Source organism: Helianthus annuus, chromosome 2 (assembly GCF_002127325.2).
Source record: "Helianthus annuus cultivar XRQ/B chromosome 2, HanXRQr2.0-SUNRISE, whole genome shotgun sequence".
In the NCBI taxonomy this organism is placed as follows: domain Eukaryota; kingdom Viridiplantae; phylum Streptophyta; class Magnoliopsida; order Asterales; family Asteraceae; genus Helianthus; species Helianthus annuus.
This window is the reverse complement of record NC_035434.2, coordinates 169,942,294-169,965,767: the sequence shown is the minus strand read 5'-3', so window position 1 is coordinate 169,965,767 and position 23,474 is coordinate 169,942,294. Positions and strand designations below refer to the sequence as shown.

The following is a 23,474-nucleotide window of genomic DNA, read 5'->3' as shown; positions in this document are numbered from 1 at the left end:
ATTGGCCGATAGCATTCACAAATTAACACAACACTAACCCAGTTTGCTGACATCAGCTGCCAGTCAGGTGCCACATCATCAAAAAGTCAGGTCATATGCTACATCAGATGTCACGTCATCAAAAAATTCCACATCAGATGCCATGTCAACACACAAGTGTCACATCAGCAAAAACACCAATTGCTGACCAATGTATAATGTTTTTAGTAGTTTTTACTTAATATTGATCTGTGTTAATCTCGAAAATGTTTACAACTCTTATGTTTGAAGATTGAAATTTTGAAATCACTCGTTGTGGGTTTCGTATATGCACATGGACGTGGACCGAAAGATATCATAATGTATTTGGGCTTATCGTGTACCTAGGCCCAACTACCTTCTTAACGAATGGAATATTGGAATTGGGATGACATTGCAAATACTATTTTGTTATTTCAAATCGTGGATTATCTCTAGTTTATTTGAAACTACATAAGAACATTAATTGTAGTTTAAGTATAAAAAAATATGTAATCTCAAAAATTGTTTGAGATGGTCTTTAAACGTGTAACAAATTTATGGGTTGGATATGTTTTTCTAAAAAGAAAAGAATGGAGATTATTAAGTAAAAATGTATTGATTTATAAGTTAGCATATTAATTAAAATTAAAATTAGATTTTTATTTTGTTGTAAAATAAAAGGAAAAGAAAGAGGTGGTGAATAGATTCTCTAGAATCTTGATTCTTAAACTCACTCTCACACATGTTGGATGGGTTCACTTTGAAAAGCACTTTTCTTACGGGCTATTTGGCAACATCTGAATGGTTAAGTGTTGAACTAATAAGATGTCTGAACTATTAAGTACTGAACCAGTAAGAGGTCTGAACAATTAAGAGTCTGTATTTAACCGTTCAGAGGCAAATGTCTGACCAATTCAGATTAGAGGTCTTAACCATTCAGACTTTGTATAAATCTTAACTATTCAGAGGCAAATATCTGAACCATTCAGACATCGGCTCGTGAAACAAACAGTCTGAACCATTAAGTGCTGAACCATTAAGAGCCTCATTAAGTGGTAAACAAACACCCCCTTACTTTAACTCTAAAAGTTACAAACACAAAACCACCGTTCCTTTCTCTTTCTTTTTTTAAATCTCCTTTCTCTTTCTTTTTTTAAATCTAACCATTTTAATTTCTCCTTCTAATAGCATCTACAAGACTACGACAACAGCCGTGGTCCATACTCTAGACTACCTAGTCAGCATGTCACATACCACTATCACTCCAAACCTTCACTTTTTCTCCAACAATAAACCACAACAAACCCCACTTAATAATTATTTAAATCGGGTTTTTTTATTTAATGCAAAGTCACACACACAATGGACCCACCCTCTCCCCACCTCGTCCGCCACCCCACCGGACCACACAAGTGGACGAGCCGTTGTGAATGCTCTAAGGGGTGGTAGGTTGACGATCTTTTAAAACAACTTAGAATCAGTAAAAGAAACCGGAATTTAAAAAAAAATTACAAGTTGTGATTCATTTGGTTACAAAATAATCATGTTTGCTCTGTAAATTTGCTTACAACCCGAAATGTAGGTGGTGGTGGTGGTGGTGGTGGTGGTGGTGGTGGTGGTGGTGGTGGTGGTGGTGGTGGTGAAGACAAATGACAATATCCTTACAACTTAAATATCCATAAGATAATTTATTTTACATAGATCTAGGAGAGGGCTCAGGTTTGAAACAAGTGATCCGTGTTCTAATATTATAAAGACAAAGATAAAAGACGTTTAAGAAAACTTGTGCTGGAGACTGGAGTGCGCTCCGACACACAAGTCGATAATTACTAGTTTTACATCTACTCTCCATCATATCTATGAAAACTAAACACTATTTTAAAAAACACATGATTAAAAAAGTTGAAGTCACTCAAAATGAATGTACACCACTTTCCTAAACAAGGAAACATAGGATATTAAGTGTTTGGTAATGAAAGCCCTTTTCATGAACCCATTCTTATAAAATCAACTCAAACCTTGGCTCTCAACCACAAACATGGCCAACTTATTGTCCCTCTTTACTCTTTCTCTTCTCACCACCATGTCACTAACCATTCCGGCCGCGGGACACTTTTGGAAATCCGTCAAAAACAAACCATTTAAGCTCGGAACAGCTAAACTAAGCCGCTTTCAATTCTACTGGCACGACATCCAAAGCGGATCAAACCCGACCACCATTAACATCATCAAACCACCACCTAGAAACACCTCATCCACCACCGGATTCGGCATTGTTAACATGATAGATGACCCATTGACGGATAGGCCCGATAATGGTTCAAGGATGTTGGGCCGGGCCCAAGGGTTTTACGGGCTGGTTTCGCAAGAGGAATATGTGTTGTTAATGTCGATGACGTTTGTGTTTACGACCGGGAGGTATAGTGGGAGCACGTTGACGGTGTTGGGGCGGAATCCGGTGTTTCAGAAGGTGAGGGAAATGCCGGTGATCGGCGGTACCGGGCTGTTTAGGTTTGCTAGAGGGTATGTTCATGCGACCACTCATACATTCAATATGCAAACACGAGATGCTATTGTTAGGTATAATGTTTATGTGTTACATTATTGAAAGTGTAGTGTTGATATTTTTTAATAAGGGAATAAATAATAAATAATAAAAGAGTCACACTTTTAGACAGTTGCAACAAGTTCAACGTGACCATATGGGAGAATGTCAATCTAATGATAATCAATGTCTATGAATAGTCAAATAAAAAGTGTTAAAAACCGAATCGTATTGGTTCTTTCGACCCGTTAAAACAGGAACCGTGTGTGTTGTAGGTTTGTTTATGAGTTAATAGACCCTGTTGAAGACCAGAAGAAAACCGTGTATGTTTACCTTCGCATTTTATGAACGCCAAATGACAACATTATGTAATGGTATAACAACACACTTATTCACATAGTGTGTGTTACACATAAAAATAAAGTTATTTAAAAAAAATGTATAGCGAGACAAAAAGTGTGAGCCCACTTATATGTATGTGAGAGGAGTGGTGCATTTAGTAGCAGGCAGAAAAAAAAAAATAAAGCTCTATTATATATATATGTAATATGGTTGGTGAAGCTTCATGAATAGTGCTTATTTTTTATATTGTTTCATGTGATATATTTAATAAATTTCAATCTTTTACATAAAAATGATGGTGGTGTAATGGTTTCTCTTCGTTCCATTGAAACAATCAACATAAGTTCAATCCCTCCTAAACCTTTTATTTTTTCTTTTTTCCTTACCATCTCATGCCATGTGGTCCACTATTACAATAAAATCCTCCTTAAGAAAATATGGTGCTCTAGATAGTGAATATAATTTTTTCATCTATACATATAGATAGTTATGTTTTATGAGTTTCATTTCTAACTATTATGTTTTAAATGATTTACGTGTTTAACATATTTAATTATCATTTATTTTAATTTTTCTCTAATAACTTATGTTCGTTACATTTTTTAGAAAAAGTTAAATACGCATGTGTCTTTAATTTTGTCTCTCGACGCTCTGGTGGAAATTTTGTTGAAAATGAAGTTGTATAAAAATAACTATATTTTTAACATCATAAGCCATAGCGAGTGCCGTTATCATATCAGTATCGTGAAGAACCGAAGCGATATTTGTTTATATAGTTTTCGATCAATTTAAAACACATGTTTCTGTCTTTCTGGGCATATCACAACTTTAAATTTTCGTTTCTATACAAGGTGTGGATATCGTAATGCATCGAATCAATACCGATCGAAACCGGGTTCCCGCCGCATCGCGCGGGGGAAGCCCACTAGTTATAGTAAAACTAAAAAAAATGTATAAAGATTATTTGAGTTAAAAAAAAATTGACGGGACTAGTAAATGGACGCAAATACCCTTGCCCATAAAACTCTCATTGCTTTTCACACTTTTTATGCTAAATTTATTTCGTCAAAGAACCGACCCTTGCACTTGGACCCATTTTGATTAACCACCCTGGCCCTTTGACCTTCGTCTGAATCTCAAGATCGACTTAAGAATGATAAAAGAATCATAAATCGTCAATCACCAAAAACCACTTCAAAAAGGAATGATCTTCATTATACACGATACAATCTCAACCTTTTGAAAGAAATGATTCGACTCATGAAAGTGTCACAATAATATTTCAAGAATATTACATGTGTATCAAAACAAGTCCACTTGCTTTCTTTACACCAAAAAACCACCCACAAATTTCACTACAATTATACATTTTCTCTCATTCTCCAAGGTTCTTGTCCCATGGTCGGTGTTACGTGGCACCCTCTTATTTGTCAACTCCATTTATCTTAAAGAATCTTAAAACCTCGAAACACATATACAACTCTTAATTGATAAACGGAATCCCTTTAACCAAAAATAAAGTCTCTACTTTCCCGATGCCAAGCAAAGCCACATATATATAAAAAAATTGTATCGTATATTTTGTTTTTATACAAAGAGTAAAATGTCATTTTCGTGTATGAGGTTTAGTCATTTTGTGATTCTCGTCCAAACGTTTGTTTTTCGCATTTGGATCCAAAAGGCTTAAAATCTTGTTATTTTTATCCAGTTCGTTAACTTCATCCACTTTTCTTCATTAATTCACGGGTATTTCCATCTTTTTTGTTAACTTAAAGGGAATTCGGTCTTGTAAGGGGTATTCGGTCTTTTTATATAAAGTGAAAAAGACTGAATTGCCTTTTAAGTTAACTTAAAAGACGGAAATACTCCTGACTTAACGGATAAAAACGAATGGAGTTAACGAACTGGATGAAAATAGCAAGATTTCAATCTTTTTGAATCCAGATGCGAAAAAACAAACTTTTGGACGAAAGTCGCAAAACTGGCCAAACCTCAAGGATCAAAATGGCATTTTACTCTTATACAAATCTATTAATTTTATAACAATATTTTCTTCTATAAATACTTGATATTCTTTTGACCTATAAAACACAAACTCTTCTATCCTCTCTTATATCTTGAGACAAAGTTTGTTCCTCAAAAAACATGACTAGGTGCTACAACAACAATAACATATCATACTATGAGTATATCCGACAGCTCTCGATGCCGATCCACTTCTTCATCTTCTTATGTGTTATTTTCATCTTCATGTGCGTTACTTGGTACGTTAACTACGAGTCGAAGGTTGAGAGCTTCATGCGCAACGTGAAGATATTCCTCTTGCTCACCCCCGTAGTGATTTTGGTAATTGTGCATTGGCTTTCTAGCCGCGAAAGGTCATGGTTGCCGTTGTTGGTGCCATTGCCTGAGAAAGATTCTTTTCATCGAGCCGGAGGGTCTCCATGGGGTGTAGCCATTGTGCTTGTTTTCCTTATGTATATGGTGTCTTACAAGTCTTCTTTTCATGAACGTTGGTTTCCTCTAGGTAGAAGATGAGTTATTGTTGGTGTAAATCCTTTTTTTTTATTTGGGATTTTATAATTATTAAGTGATTTTGTTTATGTTTGTGTTTATATATGTGATTGGTATAATATGTGGTTGGATCTTCATTGGTATCATATTTTGACAAGAGTTGTTGATTTGATTGTATTTCAAAGGGCTTTTTTACGCTTTGTTGTGTAGGATAACTAGGACAAAATATGGGACATGAATAATGATATATGATGTCTCACACATTACATAATTTGAATTTTACCAAAATATTAGGTCATGGTATAAAAGAAAAGGATGATGTGGAAACACTATCTTTTAATTAAAAAAACGAAAACTAATTAATTAATAGAATAAAGGAGAATCATTAAAGTTTGACATTTTGAACATGTTTTAAGCTAAAATAGACATCGACTTTTAGCTCACTAAAAAATAAACATAACCCAAAACCCATTGATTAGAAAACGCTAAATTAGCTTAGTCGGCTAAGGAGGCAAGCTTTTAGCCGGCCGATTCGAGAGGTACCATGATAATAATAGCGTTAAGTTAGAAAATCAGAAAAACTTCAATTCAACGATCATGAATAATTTGTAATTATTTCTAAAATCTTTTTTATTCAAAGAGCTTTTACGAAAATTTGCACCCTAACTATTTTTGGTAGTTAATTTAATATTTAATCATATCCCTTAGTTTTCTCTCCTTCATAATTGGTTTTATGGATTTGAAAAATTAGCAATTTCAATTCTATCTTTTTCAATGTGTGTAAATATATAATTTACTAGTCTAAGATCCCGCGAATTTCGCGGGTGGACTAACACACAAATATATAACTTAAAATTGTTGAAATAATCATTTAAAAGAAATAAACGTTAAGTAACGAAATCCATCCCTCTACCTACGGGTGCATAATGTATCAAATGAAGTTACAAAACCAACACAGTTAGTTTTTTTTTTACCAGGCAAAGCATGCTTTTATTCACTTAAAGAAGAAAACAAACATGCAACTTAGCAAGTCTTAACATGCCTACATAGTACAAAACCCAAAGGGGGCCATACCAACAGAAACCAAACAAAGAAGGATTATAGACATAGCTGGTCAGCAGGTGATTTTCTCAAACTTGCTCTAATATTCCAGGCTTAAGGTTGCAACCTTGTATCTTTTCACCATCTACCAGTAATTATACGACATTAGTCACCTCCACTTTGTTTGGAGGATCAGTAGCAATGTCGTCCGATGGATCAACTTCAAGATCACCATTGGAGAGGCTATCAGCTGCAGCGTGAGATGTTTCAGCAAACTCGGTGGTTATAACTGATGAATCTGGTTCAACCGCTTCTCTCCATTCGACCCAGTCAGGTGGTTTATCACTCTCACTTGATATTGACATTTAAATGAAAAAAAGTTCCATTATATTATTTACAAATGATGCAATGAAAGTACCTTTTGACCGGTCAACTATATCTTTACCGCCACGTGTCGCCCAGCTGCTACCGTCACATATTTTGATCTTCATGCCCATAGGCTGCCATCCAGGATAAGCAACTCATTTGTCTGCATGGTTACTATATGTTCATATGAGCACAAAGTATTAATACAGTTATGATTAAAAATAAGTCGATAAATTTAAAACGAATATTATCACCGAGTAAAAATAATATTGTCAAGTATTAGTCCAACTATACTCTAAAACTATTAGTTAAGTTAGTGCCCGTGTGTTACACAGGTTACTTAAAGTAAAGAGGTCATGCCTTGGCTAATGAAGGTGATGTCTATACTTTTCGGCGAGTCGCCAATCTCCGCATTCACGTAGTACTTGTTGTGATTGTTTAGGTTATATAAACTAATTTTCCTTCACTTAACCCTTTTCAAATTTGAAGGATCATCAAGGTTCGGTCATAGTCAACATAGTATTCAGTTTACCCGTTTGACCCGTTACACCATAAACATAATATATAAGAAGAAACCGCATAATTTTACAACATTAAAATGCAGCAAAATATACACTTTTTAACAACATTATTTTGCAACAAAAGGCTCTTCTAATAGAATTAAAATGCAGCTAAAATTGCACTTTTTGACAGCACTAAAATGCAATAGAAACCTTGTTTTGACAACAATAAAAGGCATAAAAAACTGCACTTTTTTACGGCTTTTAAATGATATAATAACGTCATTTTGGCAGCAATAAAATGCAACTAAAACTGCACTTTTTGACAACATTTAAATGAAATAAAAATGTTGTTTTGAAACTGCATTTTTTTGAAAGCGAGTAAATAAAATAAAAATGTTGTTGACAACAATAAAATGCAGGTAATACTGCACTTTTAGACAACAATAAAATGCAGCTAAAACTGCACTTTTTAACATCATTAAAAAAGTATTCAAGTACCTGTGTGTTCCTCGCTGATAACTTGAATACTCATTTAATCCATCGCGTTAGGCTAAATACATGATTTTATTATAGAAGTGTTAGTACAATTCTTAGAATAACATTTTTTTTTTATAATCTGATACTTTCAAATTCTATTTCCCATATCTCCAACTATTATAACACGCTGCAATGACTCTTGTCCTGGATACAGGGAGGATTTGAACGAATATGATTTACTCCTAACAATTGATCCATTTTTTAGCATATGCCCCATTTTGTATTCGTAACTGAACAAATGTTTTATATATTAATAGATGGACATGTCTAATATTAGATAGTTAAAAGTGACACCACATTGCTATTTAAATAAGTCTTCACTTACATTCAGGATGAGGATTTACGGAGAAAACCTATCTAGTATTCGAGGTACAACGTTTGCTCAAGTAACCCCACCAACATCATCAATGTCAGTTACTTCACACCGCGTATGATCTATAAACCAACAACAGTAATGGTAACATTATATATAAAACTAATCTGGTTATAGAAGACGGCAACTAATGATATTGATCAAGAATATATGTTGAATTCAACCACTTAAGTTTTCTAACTATATCCGTTCAATCCCTAAAGTCGTTTAAGTGATTAGCAATCTTGGCCCATATCATTTCATCTGTGTATGGTTTACGCAATTTAGCTCTCTTGTATTAGCGGTGACCAAGGAGCCTCTAGGTTGTGCTACCTAAAAACACCTTAAAGGGACACACAATGCTAAAACAGTTATTTAAATAGACAAAATACACAAGACCTGAATAGATTAGTTAAAACTCAGTTATGGATCCGAATCCTAGTCATGTAAGGTTTCCATTTTAAGATCAAATAAACCTAATCACATGTAAATTATAGCAACAGTTTGTCTTCATCAAGTAAAGTCGGTAATCCATTAACAAAATCTATTTTAAACTTGAATAAACGCAAATATAAACTTTGTGCTTGTAAATTCTTCAAGAAAAAAAGGTTGTGAGTTGTGACCAAGATGATCTGGTTTGATCTCTTCAAGCATCTTTAGAACTTCAAACATTTTTTGTCATTTAGATAAATCCGTATCTAGGAACATTAAGGCTATAATAAATGCATGATTAATCTCATACAACCTTATACACGCTAATCTGTTATCAACATAATGTTCTTCATATCTTGAACAATTATTTTCACTTGTAGTTGTATAACAGTTAATATTACTTCATGGTCATCACTGATGAATGGAAAAAAAAGGTCAAAACTGACTTTGAAAGACTTACCCGTGTTACAAGCTTTGTTCCCTCCTCGGCAAATGATTCATCTCACAGTTTACTGCCCTCAAGAGCTTAAGTAAAACTACACCAAAACTATATACATCCCCTTCTGTTGTTGTTGCTCTTCCCGTGTCGAAACACTCTGAAAAAAAAAACAAATACATCTTTAAATAAAGGGAATTCAACCAATTTTCTTTGTCGAAATACTACTCGTTTTTCTATGTAACTGATACAATCATACAAGATACCAAAAAACAAAAAAAAAGGAAAAGAAAGAAAAAAAAAACAGAAACAAAGCTAATCTAAATTATTAATTTTTGAATAATGTTACTGAAGTCTTTATATATGAGATTTGAAGGAGTTGTAACCAGGGTAAGTATACTACAGTATACATTTAAAGAAGAAAAAAAGATCAAACACATTTGACAATTCATAATCAGACATTATAAATTTAATTATGAAAGAAACAATTTGAATATAGGCTAACAATGAGTTGCAAATGATACGATGATACACCACCTTTGTTAACCCATAAATTTTGGGCTGCAAGTTGGATTTTGAGCCTCAATTCACTTTTAACAGTGGTAAGAAGCACAAAAGGAGGGCTCACCACCACCTCTGCAAAAATATAGGGCCATTGAAAGTTTGATTGCTTATATCTTCAGGCCACCTAAAGTTGTAGCTAATTCAAAGCTCTGCAAAAAAAAAAGTTAGGATCCGGTTACGAAACGAACAATCTCAATTATAGAGAAACTTTGATAAACAATCACAGACGGATCGCCTCCCACCATTTGTGTTAAGCTTCAAGTCTGGTGATTTTTTAAGTATGGCCGAACGGATGAAACTCATTCTTCAAATCATCTTCACGATCATATTTGTAATGACGATTTTTGAAAGTGTTATCTTTGACGACTTCAAATACAATAATATCATTGTTTTCAACACCAAGACTGTTAACAACTTTAGCCCAACCGTTACAGATACAGTATCAAATCAATGTTGGTTTGACTATAGCCATCCAAAAATCATCACCATCTGTCTTGAGAATGACAGATACATGATAGTCTTGTAGTCCAATGTCCAAATTATACGATGTTGGTAAAGGCTGTATATGTGAATACAAATGTAAGTATGCCTTTACGGAAAAAAATATGAAAAAACGAACTTACATAATACATATATTTAGTATGTGATACAAAGTTAATCTATAAGAAAGAATTACCAGTGCTGATTGTGTAGAGTCCAAAACATAACTGAAGAAGCAACGATGATTTGCTATTAACCACATTAATAAAGAAAAATTAAAAAGTTGGAAACATATTAGAGTATCAGGTAAACACAAAATTATCTTAACGATCAACGTTATACTTGACAAAGGTTCCGGACAAAGAAATATACAAAAATGCACTTCCTAAGCTGGTGTACATCTATAATTATACTGGCAAAATCATGGTTTCAAAAAATACCAGCACATATCATGGTTTCAAACAAATCATAAAGCAAAATAAATATATAATCAAGCCATACAATAGAAACAAAAAACACACAAAATAAATATACTTTTAGGGATTATAATACCATTAAACAGCAAACCCTTACACTGTCATTTAATTTGAATATAATTTGCTGTTAGGGTTACATATATTATCACTTTTAGGGTTTATCATACCATTATACAACTAACCCTATCACTAACATTTAATTTGAATATACCAGCTCTTATGGTTTCAAATATTGTAAAAAAAACCCCAAAATTTGGTAGTAAATGGAAACACTATATGAATACACAAATCAAAGAAAATAACGGGAAGAAAGATTAATTTGAAACTTTGAATAAAAATTACTTACATGGCTACATATATCATCCAAAAAACCCCAAGTTAGGTCACAATCAGATTCAATTAGATGAATAGACAAAGCAAATAAAAACGCCACAACATAGAATCATTATAACTAAACAAAATCCTTGAAAGAAAACAAAGATTGAATAGAGGAAATCATACCCATTGATGTAATGGAATCACGGCAAAGAACTGGACAGTGTAGAAGACGGCATAGCAGAGATCAATTAGGGTTTTTTAGTTGAAATTCAAATGAAGAAGCAAAGGATCTCAATGGTTTTGGTAGGTTGGATTGATTGGAGAGAGATAATGAAGAGGCGGTCAAACAATTGAATGAAGGAAAAGCTTGTTTGAGAAGCCGCTTATTACTGAGAAAAGGAATTGCCGCTCAAAATCAATTAGGGAGGAGTATCACATTGCCACGTGGCATCTAGTAGCTTAAGTTCATGCCATGTGGCCTAAGTTGGTTTTGTTTTATTATAAGGTATAGATTTTCATATTTTTGTTGTTCTTTCAGTTATTTGTTTTTTTATTGGCAACAACACTTTATATATATACTAGGTTAGAACCCCGTGTATTACACGGGTTGAATAAATGTAATTTTATATGTTAAATAATAAAAAAAAAGTTATATCTTTGAGAACCCCGTGTATGTATTGTACGGGCTGAGTAAATTTAATTTTATATATTAAATAATGAAAAAAGTTACATTTTTAAGAACCTCATGTGTTATATGGGTTGAGCACATGTAATTTTATATACCAAACAATAAAAAGTTATATCTTTATAAACCCTATTTATTATATGGATTGAATAAATCTAATTTTATATACTACATAATAAAAAAGTTATATTTTTTAAAAATCTCGTGTATTACACGAGTTGCATAAATGTAATTTTGTGTAGTAACATCTTTAAAAAAACTAACGGATCTATACTCGATATACGATTGATGGGGTGATTGCGGTGACGGTTCTTATAAATGTCACATAAACATAGTGATTACCGTATTTGAGTTGAGAATTGAACACGGATATAAAAGTATGGAACCAATAAATATTGATTAATATTTTTGTTTACCCCTTATAAACATTTTTGAAATAGATTATGTCCTTAACTACTTTAGTTTAATAAAATAAATAAATCATTTACATTTTATTAATTTATAACGAAGGGATTAGTCCAAGCGTCATATGATGTGTTAATCATATGAAAACGCACGTTTTGACGTATCCGATTGAACTCAATATATCCTATAGTTGCATTGCGATTGCATCAAAACGTAACGTAAATCTAATTTATATTGTACAATCATAACGTATTATATGCGACCCGACTAACTCGAATTTATATCGTCAAGGCAAAAACTCTTGAGAGGGTCAAAGTGATATTTACAAAGTTTATAAAAAGTTAAGTGGTTAAAGATTGCATTTTCTTAACTTAAGGGCTAAGAAAGAGTAAAAATAAAATTTGATAAAGTTTTGGGGTAAGAAAGGAAACTATAACAAAGTTATAAATATTATAAAATATTATATTATCTCCTATACAAATTATGTAAATTTATATTAAATTTAATTTTATAATTATTTTTTAATTGATATTAATTATCTATAAAAATAGATGGCTTCAATGAATGACACGTGTCCTTTCATTGGTTTCTTTTATTATATAGTATAGATATAAAGGGCCAGCAAGAAACTGGAAGACAAACAAACGAAGCAAAAAACATTTGTTAATGTTAATGTAATAAATTTCACAAGAATAAAATCAAGTATATAACTCTTTCTAGCTTGGACTTACAATCTCATCCTCAAACAACTTGCAGAAAACACAATGATCTCACAATTTCACTAAAGTCATCCAAATTGTTTATACATTTCCACAAAAAAAAAAAAAAAAAAAAAAAAAAAAAAAAAAGAAAACTTAAAGTTGACTTATTGACTCTTTTTGTCAAGACATGATCCTAACAAACATAACTACAATTCAACAACAAAAAGAAATACACATCTGGTCCATGAACTGACCATTCATGGGTCACTATTGGGAAGCCTGGTTAGAACCGAGTGCTCCGGTTTGTGATCACATTCAAAGTCTAGATGAACAAATGCGCGTTCAACCTCCAAAAGTTTTTCGATATTTATTTGCAGCGATTCGCCTATCGCGTGGGCTTCTTTTAGTGACAAATCCTCAGGGAGTTCAATATCAACCTGACTCAACAAATATAGTCATTAATTAAAAACTTTCAAATTAAAATAATGAACTTTTGAGTAAAGTACACGGATGGTCCCTGTGGTTTGCATTTTGTAACGTATTTAGTCCCTAACTTTTGCCAAAAATACACTGATTGTCCCTGTGGTTTTCACTTTGTAACGTAGTTAGTCCCCAACATTTAGTGACTAAATGCTTTACAAAGTGCATACTACAAGGACCATCCATGTGTTTTTGGCAAAAGTTGGGGACTAAATGTGTTACAAAATGCAAACCACAGGGACCATCCGTGTACTTTAAAAAAGCTGAGGCAAAATCCAAAATTTTGGTTAACCACAGGGGGCGATGCTTTGAAGGGGCCGGGAGGGGCGCCCGACCCCCCGAACTTTTCGGCCAGTAGTGTTATATATGTAGTTTTCGTATAGAAATTTTTGGGTATATACGTTTTCGACCCCCGGTTCTATAGAAATTTTTGGGTATATACATTTTCGCCCCCCCCCCCCCCCCCCGGTAAAAAATTTCAAGCTTCGCCACTGACCACAGGGACCATCCGTGTACTTTACTCTAAACTTTTACTAACCGAAAACACTAACCTCCACGAAATACAAAACTCCGAATGTGTATGCGCGAACGGTGTCAACTCGCTTCACTTTCGGATGCCTTGTTACAAGATAAGTTAGCTTTTGCATGATTTCAGGTGGTGCTGATTGTCCCACTAATGAAACTGTTTAATCAGATCATATTAATATCAGTAAAAGTAGTTAATTATAAGTAAATTATGTGGAAACATTGAATAGTATGTCTCAACATGTTACTATGAACAGGTCCATTTGGGTTGCGTTTTATCTCAAATGGGTCGAGTGTAAATACGAAAACATTTTTTTATGCATACAACCTTTGAAATCGTTTTTTTTTTTTTTTTCTAGAGGTAGCCCGGCTAGGGGTGTTAACAAGCGCAGAGGCTCAAGAGCTACTCGGGATCGGCTCGGTTAAAAGCTCGAACGGGCAGAACCTTAACAAGCTCGAGCTCGAGCCTGAAATACAACTCGCTTAGTTATCGAGCCTGAAATACAAAGTCTTAGTTTTTTTATATATTAGAGTAAATTACGATTTTGGCCCCTGTGGTTATATTACTTTTACCCTTTTAGCCCAAAAAAGAATTTTTTAACATCTGAGCCCCCAACGTCTTTTTTTCTAACCCTTTTGGCCCCTAACACTAACTCCATCCATTAAATGTTAGGGGCCAAAAGGGTTAGAAAAAAAGACGTTAGGGGCCAAAAGGGTTAGAAAAAAGACGTTGGAGGCTCAGATGTTAAAAAAATCTTTTTTGGGATAAAAGGGTAAAAGTGATATAACCACAGGGGCCAAAATCGTAATTTACTCTATATATTATAATGATAACGATGATTATAACCCAGTCCTAAAAATCACAAGCCGGTTTCAACTTAGGCCCATATGACTTAAACTAATAACATTGGTGAGCCGAGCTCGAACCGAGCTTTGGCTCGTTTAAGCGATATCGAAGCGAGCTCAAGCCGAGATTCTAGCTCGTTTAAGATTGTTCTCAAAATAGCTTGAGCTGAGTCGAGCCGAGCTCGAGCTCAAATAAGTAGACTCGAACTGAGCTGAGCTCAAGCTTCATAAAAACATGACGAGCCGAGCTCGAGCTCGGGCTCGGCCCGGCTCATTTACACCCCTAGGCCCGACCCGCCCATTTAGCCATTGTTGTCTCATATTTAATATTAATAATAATAAAAATAAAAAGTAAAAACCGGAATGATCCTGCAGCAGCTACCTGCATTTTCCTTGACAGTTCCAGACCAGTTTACAATCGTATAAACCGCGAGAATAATCGCACCAACCGGGTCGATCCACCAGTTGAACTTATCACCAAGAACCGCAGCAATTAATCCGACTACATTTGTTACCACATCAAAGTAATGATCCTGTTAACAATACACATTTGTGTTAGATACTGCTTAAAAATCCCACATTATTTTCGACAATTTTATCGCCAAAAAATTAACCTTTGCATAGGCTCGAACAATCTCGTTCCCTGAACTTCTGCAGTATAACCATAACGCGAGTTTAACAACCGTTGCAGTTAACATGATTATGTATAACCATAACAGTTGAAGCGATGACATCTTTTCTGCAGGCTTGTTTTCGATAAGCTGTTCTATGGCCTGAATTAATACCTGAAAGCCTAAAAGAATTCAAGATTCAACTTTCTTTATCATTTTGTATATATAGAGGCTGGTTAACGTACAAGAGTGCTTAACGTGCGAAGCGTACGCGAGTAAATTACGCATGTTATAAAACTCAGACCTTAATCATGCATGAACAAATACCTACTTACCCTAATCACGCACGTTAAAGAATGACACGCGGTACAATCTCCTACTCGCAGACGCTTAGCACGATAACCACTCTTGTATCTTACACACTCTCTCTCTCTCTATATATATATATAGAGGAAGGTTAACGTACATTACGACTTAACGTACATCACGTACGACAGGTAATTACGCATGTTCATTTTAAAATCACGCACGTTATAACTCAAAAATCCAAAATCACGCATGTTGAAACACAATAATCACGCATATTGAAAACATTAATCACGCATGTTATAGAACAAATCACGCACGTTGTCGTACGTGAAGTACGTTAAGCCGTAATGTACGATATACTTTTTCTATATATATATATATAGGGTTATGGTAAAATGAAAAACTCCTATGAGTTGTGAGAACTTAGAGAACTCGACCTAAACGAAATTTTTTTCAAAAAAAAAATTACCAAAAATCCTAAAAAAAATCAACTTTTCCAAAAGAAAAAAAGAAAGTTTTTGTTGATTTACACCACCGTAAAAAACCCTTACAGTGGGTGTAAATGCTCATGTCAGCAACTTTTTACATCAAAGTAAAAAGGCTGAAAAACACCGCTCGGTTTTTTTTTTTTTTTTTTTTTTTTTTTTTACAGCTGTCTTTGTAACATTTTTATCTACGTGTGGCAAAAAGATTGTGGCAAAACTCGCACCGGAAGTCAGAGTTCTCTAAGTTCTCACAACTTGGGGGGTCTTCTCTTGATCCGAAGCCTATATATATATATCTATCAAGATCATGAAAGAAACAAACAATAAAACAGACTACTGGTGTTTATTGCGACGTGTAACGTACCGAGTGTGGCCATAATTGCAGCAAAGATAATGATTCCGACAGGCTGCACCCTGAGTTTGCCAATAGGGTACTTGTATAAGTTGATGCTTTGCATTGAAAGGTGAGTGAACCAAAGGATGCCACCAGCCATTAGATCGAGTAAGGAGTCCAGTGTGGATGCCGCTATCGCAATGGATCCGGTCTCTATTGTAGCAAAGATCTGTATTATGCAGTTGTTATTGACATAAGTAGTGCAATTATTAGAACACATTAATCAACATTTTTTGTATTCTATGGATCAGAGATTTTGGATGTATTTTTGTTACGCGACACACATCACGGAATGCACCCGCTCAAGCACGCTTAAGTGTGGATTTCGCGTCTCCCTATGCGCCTAAACGTGTTGGTGATAGCTGAGGCGGGGGCCTAGAGCAGTGGCGGATCTAGGATTCGCGCCAAGCCGTAGCGTTTTATAAATAAGCGGTAACGAAATAGAAAAAACGTCAAATTTTTCCAAAATTTACACTACCGCCGGAGCGCCAAGGGGTAGCGGGCATTACCCCTTGTTATACACTAGATCCGCCCCTAGCCTAGAGGTGCCCAAATCAGGTTTTTGGGACAAACTGGTTCTGGTTGAAACCGGGTCGGGTTTGGTAAAAGTTGGTCAAAGCCGGTTTTGTGGTGAAACCGGATCTGGTTTCAACCAGGGGCGCAGCTTTGTAGGGGCGGGGGGCGCCCGACCCCCCGAACTTTTCGCTCAGTAGTGTCCGGTATGTAGTTTTCGTATAGAATTTTTTAGGTATATGTTTTCGACCCCCCGGTTTTATAATTTTTTTAGGTATATACGTTTTCGACCCCCGGGTCGAAAATCTCAAGCTTCGCCACTGGTTTCAACCGTGTTTTTTTTTGAAAGAAAAAAAATCGGGTTTGACTGGGTTTTAACTGGTTTCAACGTATGGGGTTGCAAACCGATTTGAGCCCTACAGGTTGGTTCGGGTCCAAACTGGTTCAAATTTGGGATCAAAACAAGGTTTGGTTCCCAACCCGGTTTTTTTTTTTTTTTTTATTTCGCACACCGGGGTATTCCTTATAGCCTGGTATTTTATATTAGAGTTAATTACTGTTTTCATCCCTGTGGTTTGTCAAAAATCACTATTTCAGTCTATTAGTTTAAAAATTTGCGATTTCAGTCCGTGTGGTTTCACTTTCGTAACCATTTCAATCCATTTATTCTGTAAGTACAAGGCCTGAAATGGTTACGAGGTGGACTGAAATGGTTACGAAAGTGAAACCACAGGGACTGAAATCGCAATTTTTAAACTAATGGACTGAAATAGTGATTTTTGACAAACCACAGGACGAAAACAGTAATTAACTCTTTATATTATTTGAATATTTGCCTAAGGTGTCACATAAGGAATGTTCGACCTTAAATACCCGTAACATATTTTGGTCACATTGACTATGGATGAGTGGATACTTCACAGTTAAGCGTGCTCGGGTAAGAGTAATTCCAAGATGGATAACATCCCGAGAGTCTCTACTCATGAAACCAAAAAGTGAGCATTAGGCTCTTTGTCGACAATATCGGTTGGTATAAAGCGCGGTATGTTACAAAACTTCCATATCATAAGAAATAAGAAATTACCTTAAATGCCAGTAATAGAATGTTGGCATAATTAGAGATCTTCATAGCTCTTTCTTGCTGAATCTGTTCATCCATATCTTCCTCACCTATCCCATGATCAGATGATACTATAGCATCAACCTCCTCAAATGACTTCAATGTTGCAAATTGTTTTTCATAATACTCCTTTTCACCTATAAATAAATAAATAAATAAAGGAAAAATTACAAGTTTTTTCCTTTATCTTTATACCACTTTTCAGGCGGTGTATTTTTTAGTAAATGTTGACAGGCGGTGTCCTTTACTAGGTATTTTGTTGCAAGTTTAGTCCTTTACACCCAACCCAGATAAAAAAACCTGTTAATTGTTGACAGACGGTGTCCTTTACTAGGTATTTTGTTGCAAGTTTAGTCCTTTACCTAGGTATTTTGTTGCAAGTTTAGTCCTTTACACCCAACAATTCACAGAGTTTTTTAACCGGGTTGAGTGTAAAGGACTAAACTTGCAACAAAATACCTAGTAAAGGACACCGCCTGTCAACATTCGTTTAAAAGGACACCGCCTGAAAACTGGTATAAAGATAAAGGACAAAACTTGTAATTTTTCCATAAATAAATAAAACTCCAAAACAAATATAGATTTATCCGGTGTCGGACCCAGAAAACTTTTTCACCAAGGTTGGTTTTTTGTACTCGGATGTCTCTTAACTCGACATCCGAGTTTGAAGTTCGAGTCAGGTCGAATCACACAAATATTGATATTTTATCTTTCTACCCGGTAGAACTAAGATCACAAAAAAGTTATCTATCGTTCAATAACTGTTTATAAATAATGACTTAAATATTTAGTCGAACTCACACTCATATCTTTTTTGTTTTTCACTTTGTTTCTTGAAAATAAATATGTATATTGTATAGATTGATCTTTTCTAAGTAAGTTAAAAAAAATCTCAGTGGTCGGTAGGAAAACAGTAATATATGTTACACATAAAATAAAATAAAAATTGTGGGGTCGGTTGACCCACCCCCTATTATCCGTCTATGGATTTAAGATCAAACCTTGAGTTAAGGAAGGTGATGACTTAGACGATATCGCAAAAGAAGACGACTCGATATCGATAGCAGACCGGACCTTATCAGGCAACCGAGTCAAGAACTCGGTTCTAAGTGAGTTCACCGAGTACACCCGACTCAACCGCCGTCCCCGACGAGGTGTCTTTGGAGACAACAGGGCCTCTTTTCCCTCCTCCATCTTCTCTCTCTATCTTTGATAGAAAGAAGATGTTTATAGAGCACTCAATGACATATAAAAACTATCTTAGTTAGATTTTTTATATCAGTTTCAAGTTTTTTATGAGAAGAAAAGGACAGTGATTCATGCCATTTTTTGTAGTTGACTTTGCACCTCATGATTGTAGGCTTTGTAGCTTCTTTTAAATTATTCTAAAATGGCTATTGCTATATTCTTTTATGTTTAGCTTTGTTTTTTTACTTTTTTTCTAGATGATGTGTTTTGTTTTTTCTTTTCAATTTATATTTGATGTGTTATAAGTTGGGCCGGCTTCCTCCATGGAGGTCGCCGGTTCGACTCCCGGCTGCGGCATACGGGGGTGGGAGTCCTAATGATGATCGTTCCTACAGAGGCATGGTGCGGTCCTGATGGCAACCCGGTTTTACCCAGCTGTTACCCCAGCGAATCTCTCATGTGGGGGCAGTATGGTTTCCGGGCGGAAGTCAGCTTGCGCAACGGTCGGGGTCCGATCGAACATCGCGTCCGTAAGAGCGGGGCTGACGGGGAAATGTCTTTGACATGACCCCGGAGACCAACTCGATCTTGTACAGATAAAGTCTCCTTCCAAAAAAAATACCAGGATTTTGAAATTTTTTTTTTTACTAAAACAGGAAAAATGACTTTAAACTTTCAAGAAATAAATTCAACTAAATCTTTGATATCTCATTCATTTAAAATTTATATTTTTCTCTAAAATTAAAATAAATGTGAAATTATGTATAATAATATGATATTAAAGATTTGACTGAAATATAAAATTGACAATTTAAATTTTCGACAAATCCATTTCAACTAAATCTTTAATATCTCATTCATTTAAAATTTATATTTTTCTCTCATCTATGACATCAATTGAGAGAGTCGACTATATTAAAAAATAAAAATAAAAAAGGTGTGTAGAAACTAGTTTTGGGTCACCCCCTTTTGTTCATGGATTAAAAACTGGACCCTTACCATCCCAAGTATATAAAAAATGTTTCAAACACTAATTACATTGATTAAACTCATTTTTAACATTAGACGATGAAGCATAAAGATACAAGTATATAAAAAGCTAACACCTTCATTTTTGTTCACCATCATACTCATCCATAGTTTTCCGCATGGGTAACGACAAAAAGAAATGACTTAATAGCTAATGGATGAGAAGTTATTTTGTAGGGATGGTGAACAAGACTTGGGAGTCATTGGAATAATACGAAGGTATACGAATAACAAGTCTAAACGTCCATATAGTTACTACATTAAATTAATCGTTGTTTATAGTTGACACATGTGTTACATTAATCGACAGTCATTGTTTTTTTTTTTTTTCAAACAACCAATTCACACACCTACTAATCTTACTTTTAGACGTATACATTTTTGTTCACTGTAAGACTAGAACCCTCCACTAATGAAAATCAAACACTTTTTGTCAGTCTATCACACCTCAGTACTCTAGACCACAAGCCATTTGGATTTGTCCATGGATGTATCCTATTGTATTGCTCATCTTTTGTTACATCAACTTGTTATAGAATACGGTTTTACCCACTTTTAAGTAACGAAGGAAAGTACAATACGAAACCAACCATCATCACCTTTTGATATATATTATCATATACTTCAACATGCAGTTGTTTTATAAAGTAGCGGCCTATTTAGACCATCTATAGTGTAATAAAGGAGGCTGGTTTATGAATAGAAATAAACTCAATTTTTTATAAAGAAAAAACCTTTAAACTACGCAAAGAATATAAAGCCGCTGGCTTACAAGTTAATTTATTTTTATTTTTATTTTTAAATTAGTAACCAAATAGTGTAGCAAGTAGCAACCAATTACTTGTTCAAAGGGTGTAACACCCCTATAGTAAAAGAAAGTAATTTTATAAAATGTGTGTATTATGACCAACATGCAAAACTTTTGAAAAAAAAGGGGTAAAAATGTAGATTTATAAAAATTATAAAACTTAACAGACATGCATTTATGCACAAGGTAATAACCGAGGAGCGTCAATTTCTGGTTGAAACCCAACTATTTCCAAACGAAACGGTTCAACTAACTATTTCCAAGCGAAACGGTTCAACCATTCGACTTGGGGCCTTTGATTGGTTAAAGATCATATTTGATGTTCCATTCTTTAAACTTTAAACTGATCATTGCAATGATGAACCCAAGCCATCACAAGAGAACCGCACAAAACGCTTCAAGAAAAAAACAAGTAAAATGTGAAACAATCGCGACGATCTAACCATCCATAAAAAAAGAAAACAAGACATTCTTTAAAACCATTTGATTTACACAAAGAGTCATTTGCATAGAGCTCACATCTAAGGTTTAAAAGAAAGCAATATAAAGCATGAAATCAAGAACTTTGAAGCTACCTGTGGATGTTCACTGTTTTCTTTGCCATCCAACATTTCAACTAAAGTGAATATGAGTGTTGGAACAAGTTGCACAAAATTGATACTTGAGTCTCTCTGCCCATCCATATTTACTTATTGATTCACACAACTGTCTCCATTTACATGATCATCTTCAATCTTACAATCTTCGTCGACAACATTCGCGTTATCTGCTGCTACACCCTTTTCACCATTAAGACCCATCCCATTTACATGATAATCATCTCCAATCTTCGCTTCCACCACAGCATTCATCTTCTCTTCGCTTTTCTGAATACCATTTTCCATATGCCAATCTACTGCTGCATCACCCTTTCCACCATTATCAGATTCTTGATTAACAACATTATTCTTGTTCTCCTCAAAAACCTCGCTGTTTCCGTCAATCGACCTACCATAACCCCGACTCCCACTTTCATCCTCAGAACCATTCTCCACAACCTCTTCGACAAACCTTCGAGCTCCTGCTCCTGCTCCTTGCCTCCGCGTCTCCAAACACTGCAACCGTGCTCTCAAATTCTCGAACTCCCTTTCCATCAAAAACAACCTCTCCTTCACCATCAAATTCTCTTCCTCCAGCCGCGCTATATGAGCATCCTGATCATCCACTCTGTTCTCCAACACATGATCCGAACCACCATAGTTCGGATAAACCATTTCAAATCTACTCAAATCATGATCCAACCTCTTCTCCACCTCCAAATGCTCATGCTCATGCTCCTGTTCATGTTCCTCCACATCGCTCTCACTCGACCCGCCCTCATCATCCTCAATACCATCATCATTATCCGATCTAAGCCTGATTAACCCCTTCATCGAACCGTAACCATCTACCCCCCATTCTTCCTTAGCCATATCAACTAAAACCTCTCGAGACGGCGAAAAAATAGGCGTAGGAAGTACCGCAGGTGTCACCGGGCAGGGCGACACTAAAGACGTTATTCCACCGGATTTTTTAGCCCTAATTAGAAACGACGTCGTATTCCTAGGTGCAAACGGAGCAGATTTAGATTTACTACTGCTGTTATTAAACTTCTTCTTTGTAATGTACCTTTTAGGTTTTAACCGATTCTGTTGAGTCTGTTGATGTAATTCGTTCTGATTATTACCTCCAAACGACGTCGTTTTCCTCCGATTGTTATTGCTTCGTGACTGAACATAACCAGAAGGCTTCGTGTTCTGTTGCCACGTCATGTAACCTCTCTGAGACTGCAACTGATTCTGATTACTCAAGTGATTCATTAACATCATCTGCTGTGAATGTGATTGACTCATCAACTGCGAATGATTCATCATCTGTGACTGATCCAGCATCTCGATTGCAAAATTCAAACCCTAGAAACACAAATTCGCTAACGAAAAACGTGACAGAAACAACCGATTGCACAAAACAGACGAATCTTCCTATATATCTCGATTTCAAACCCTAGAATTCAAATTCGGTAACGAAAAACGTAACAGAAACAATCGATTGCACAAAACAGACGAATAATCCTAAATATCTCGATTTCAAACCCTAGAATTCAAATTCGGCAACGAAAAACGTGATGGAAACAATCGATTGTACAATCGATCGAACTAAACAGACGATTAATCGTATATACCTCGATTTCAACCTCTAAAAATAAAAATTCGCTGAAGAAAAACGAAGATTAAACCTAATTTTCTGAAATCAACAAATTAGAAACCCTAGGTTACAAGAAACGAAGATCGATTAGGAATAATCGTGCGATTCGAACGGTTTTTGATGTTTAGATTGATGAATTGGATCGATTGTTGAAATGAATTTATGTTTTGAATTATGAATTTGTGGATTTATTATGAGTCTCGTTGTTGTTGTTCTTGAGATTCGGAAAAAGTGAAGGATTGTGTG

At 35.0% G+C, this 23,474-nt stretch overlaps 3 protein-coding genes and 1 long non-coding RNA gene across 9 annotated transcripts; 1 reads left to right on the top strand and 3 right to left on the bottom strand.

The window, feature by feature from the left end:
* Positions 1–1,924: 1,924 nt before the first annotated feature.
* Positions 1,925–2,677, top strand: LOC110907737 (dirigent protein 22). Its single transcript, XM_022152676.2, has one exon. The coding sequence runs from the start codon at positions 2,039–2,041 to the stop codon at positions 2,606–2,608; it is 570 nt and encodes a 189-aa protein (XP_022008368.1). The 5' UTR covers positions 1,925–2,038; the 3' UTR covers positions 2,609–2,677.
* Positions 2,678–6,317: 3,640 nt separating this feature from the next.
* On the bottom strand, positions 6,318–11,270 carry LOC110927148. Of its 6 annotated transcripts, none has more exons than XR_004884176.1 (7): positions 11,090–11,270; positions 10,309–10,361; positions 9,875–10,191; positions 9,606–9,781; positions 9,093–9,228; positions 6,861–8,283; positions 6,318–6,793 (listed from the first exon to the last, which is right to left on the bottom strand). It is a non-coding gene; the product is annotated as an uncharacterized LOC110927148 (long non-coding RNA). The 6 variants fall into 6 exon arrangements; XR_002585540.2 differs by having other exon boundaries at positions 6,326–6,982; positions 8,174–8,283; XR_002585541.2 differs by having other exon boundaries at positions 6,326–6,971; positions 8,174–8,283.
* Positions 11,271–12,746: 1,476 nt separating this feature from the next.
* On the bottom strand, positions 12,747–19,206 carry LOC110927150 (metal tolerance protein 4). The gene is made up of 7 exons (XM_022170764.2): positions 18,982–19,206; positions 17,945–18,117; positions 16,318–16,516; positions 15,163–15,341; positions 14,931–15,081; positions 13,729–13,859; positions 12,747–13,134 (listed from the first exon to the last, which is right to left on the bottom strand). The coding sequence occupies exons 1-7, from the start codon at positions 19,172–19,174 to the stop codon at positions 12,955–12,957; spliced, it is 1,206 nt and encodes a 401-aa protein (XP_022026456.1). The 5' UTR covers positions 19,175–19,206; the 3' UTR covers positions 12,747–12,954.
* Positions 19,207–21,146: 1,940 nt separating this feature from the next.
* On the bottom strand, positions 21,147–23,474 carry LOC110927151. Its single transcript, XM_022170765.2, has 2 exons — positions 21,581–23,474; positions 21,147–21,400 (listed from the first exon to the last, which is right to left on the bottom strand). Exon 1 carries the CDS (start codon positions 22,913–22,915, stop codon positions 21,695–21,697), a length of 1,221 nt encoding a protein of 406 aa, XP_022026457.1. The 5' UTR covers positions 22,916–23,474; the 3' UTR covers positions 21,147–21,400; positions 21,581–21,694.

Coding starts and splice junctions, on each gene's coding strand:
- LOC110907737 (XM_022152676.2), top strand. CDS start 2,039: ATGGCCAACTTATTGTCCCTCTTTACTCTTTCTCTTCTCACCACCATG.
- LOC110927150 (XM_022170764.2), bottom strand. CDS start 19,174: ATGGAGGAGGGAAAAGAGGCCCTGTTGTCTCCAAAGACACCTCGTCGG. Junction 18,118..18,981: donor ATCACCTTCCTTAACTCAAG/GTTTGATCTTAA, acceptor ATTTATTTATAG/GTGAAAAGGAGTATTATGAA. Junction 13,860..14,930: donor AACTGTCAAGGAAAATGCAG/GTAGCTGCTGCA, acceptor CTGATTAAACAG/TTTCATTAGTGGGACAATCA.
- LOC110927151 (XM_022170765.2), bottom strand. CDS start 22,915: ATGCTGGATCAGTCACAGATGATGAATCATTCGCAGTTGATGAGTCAA.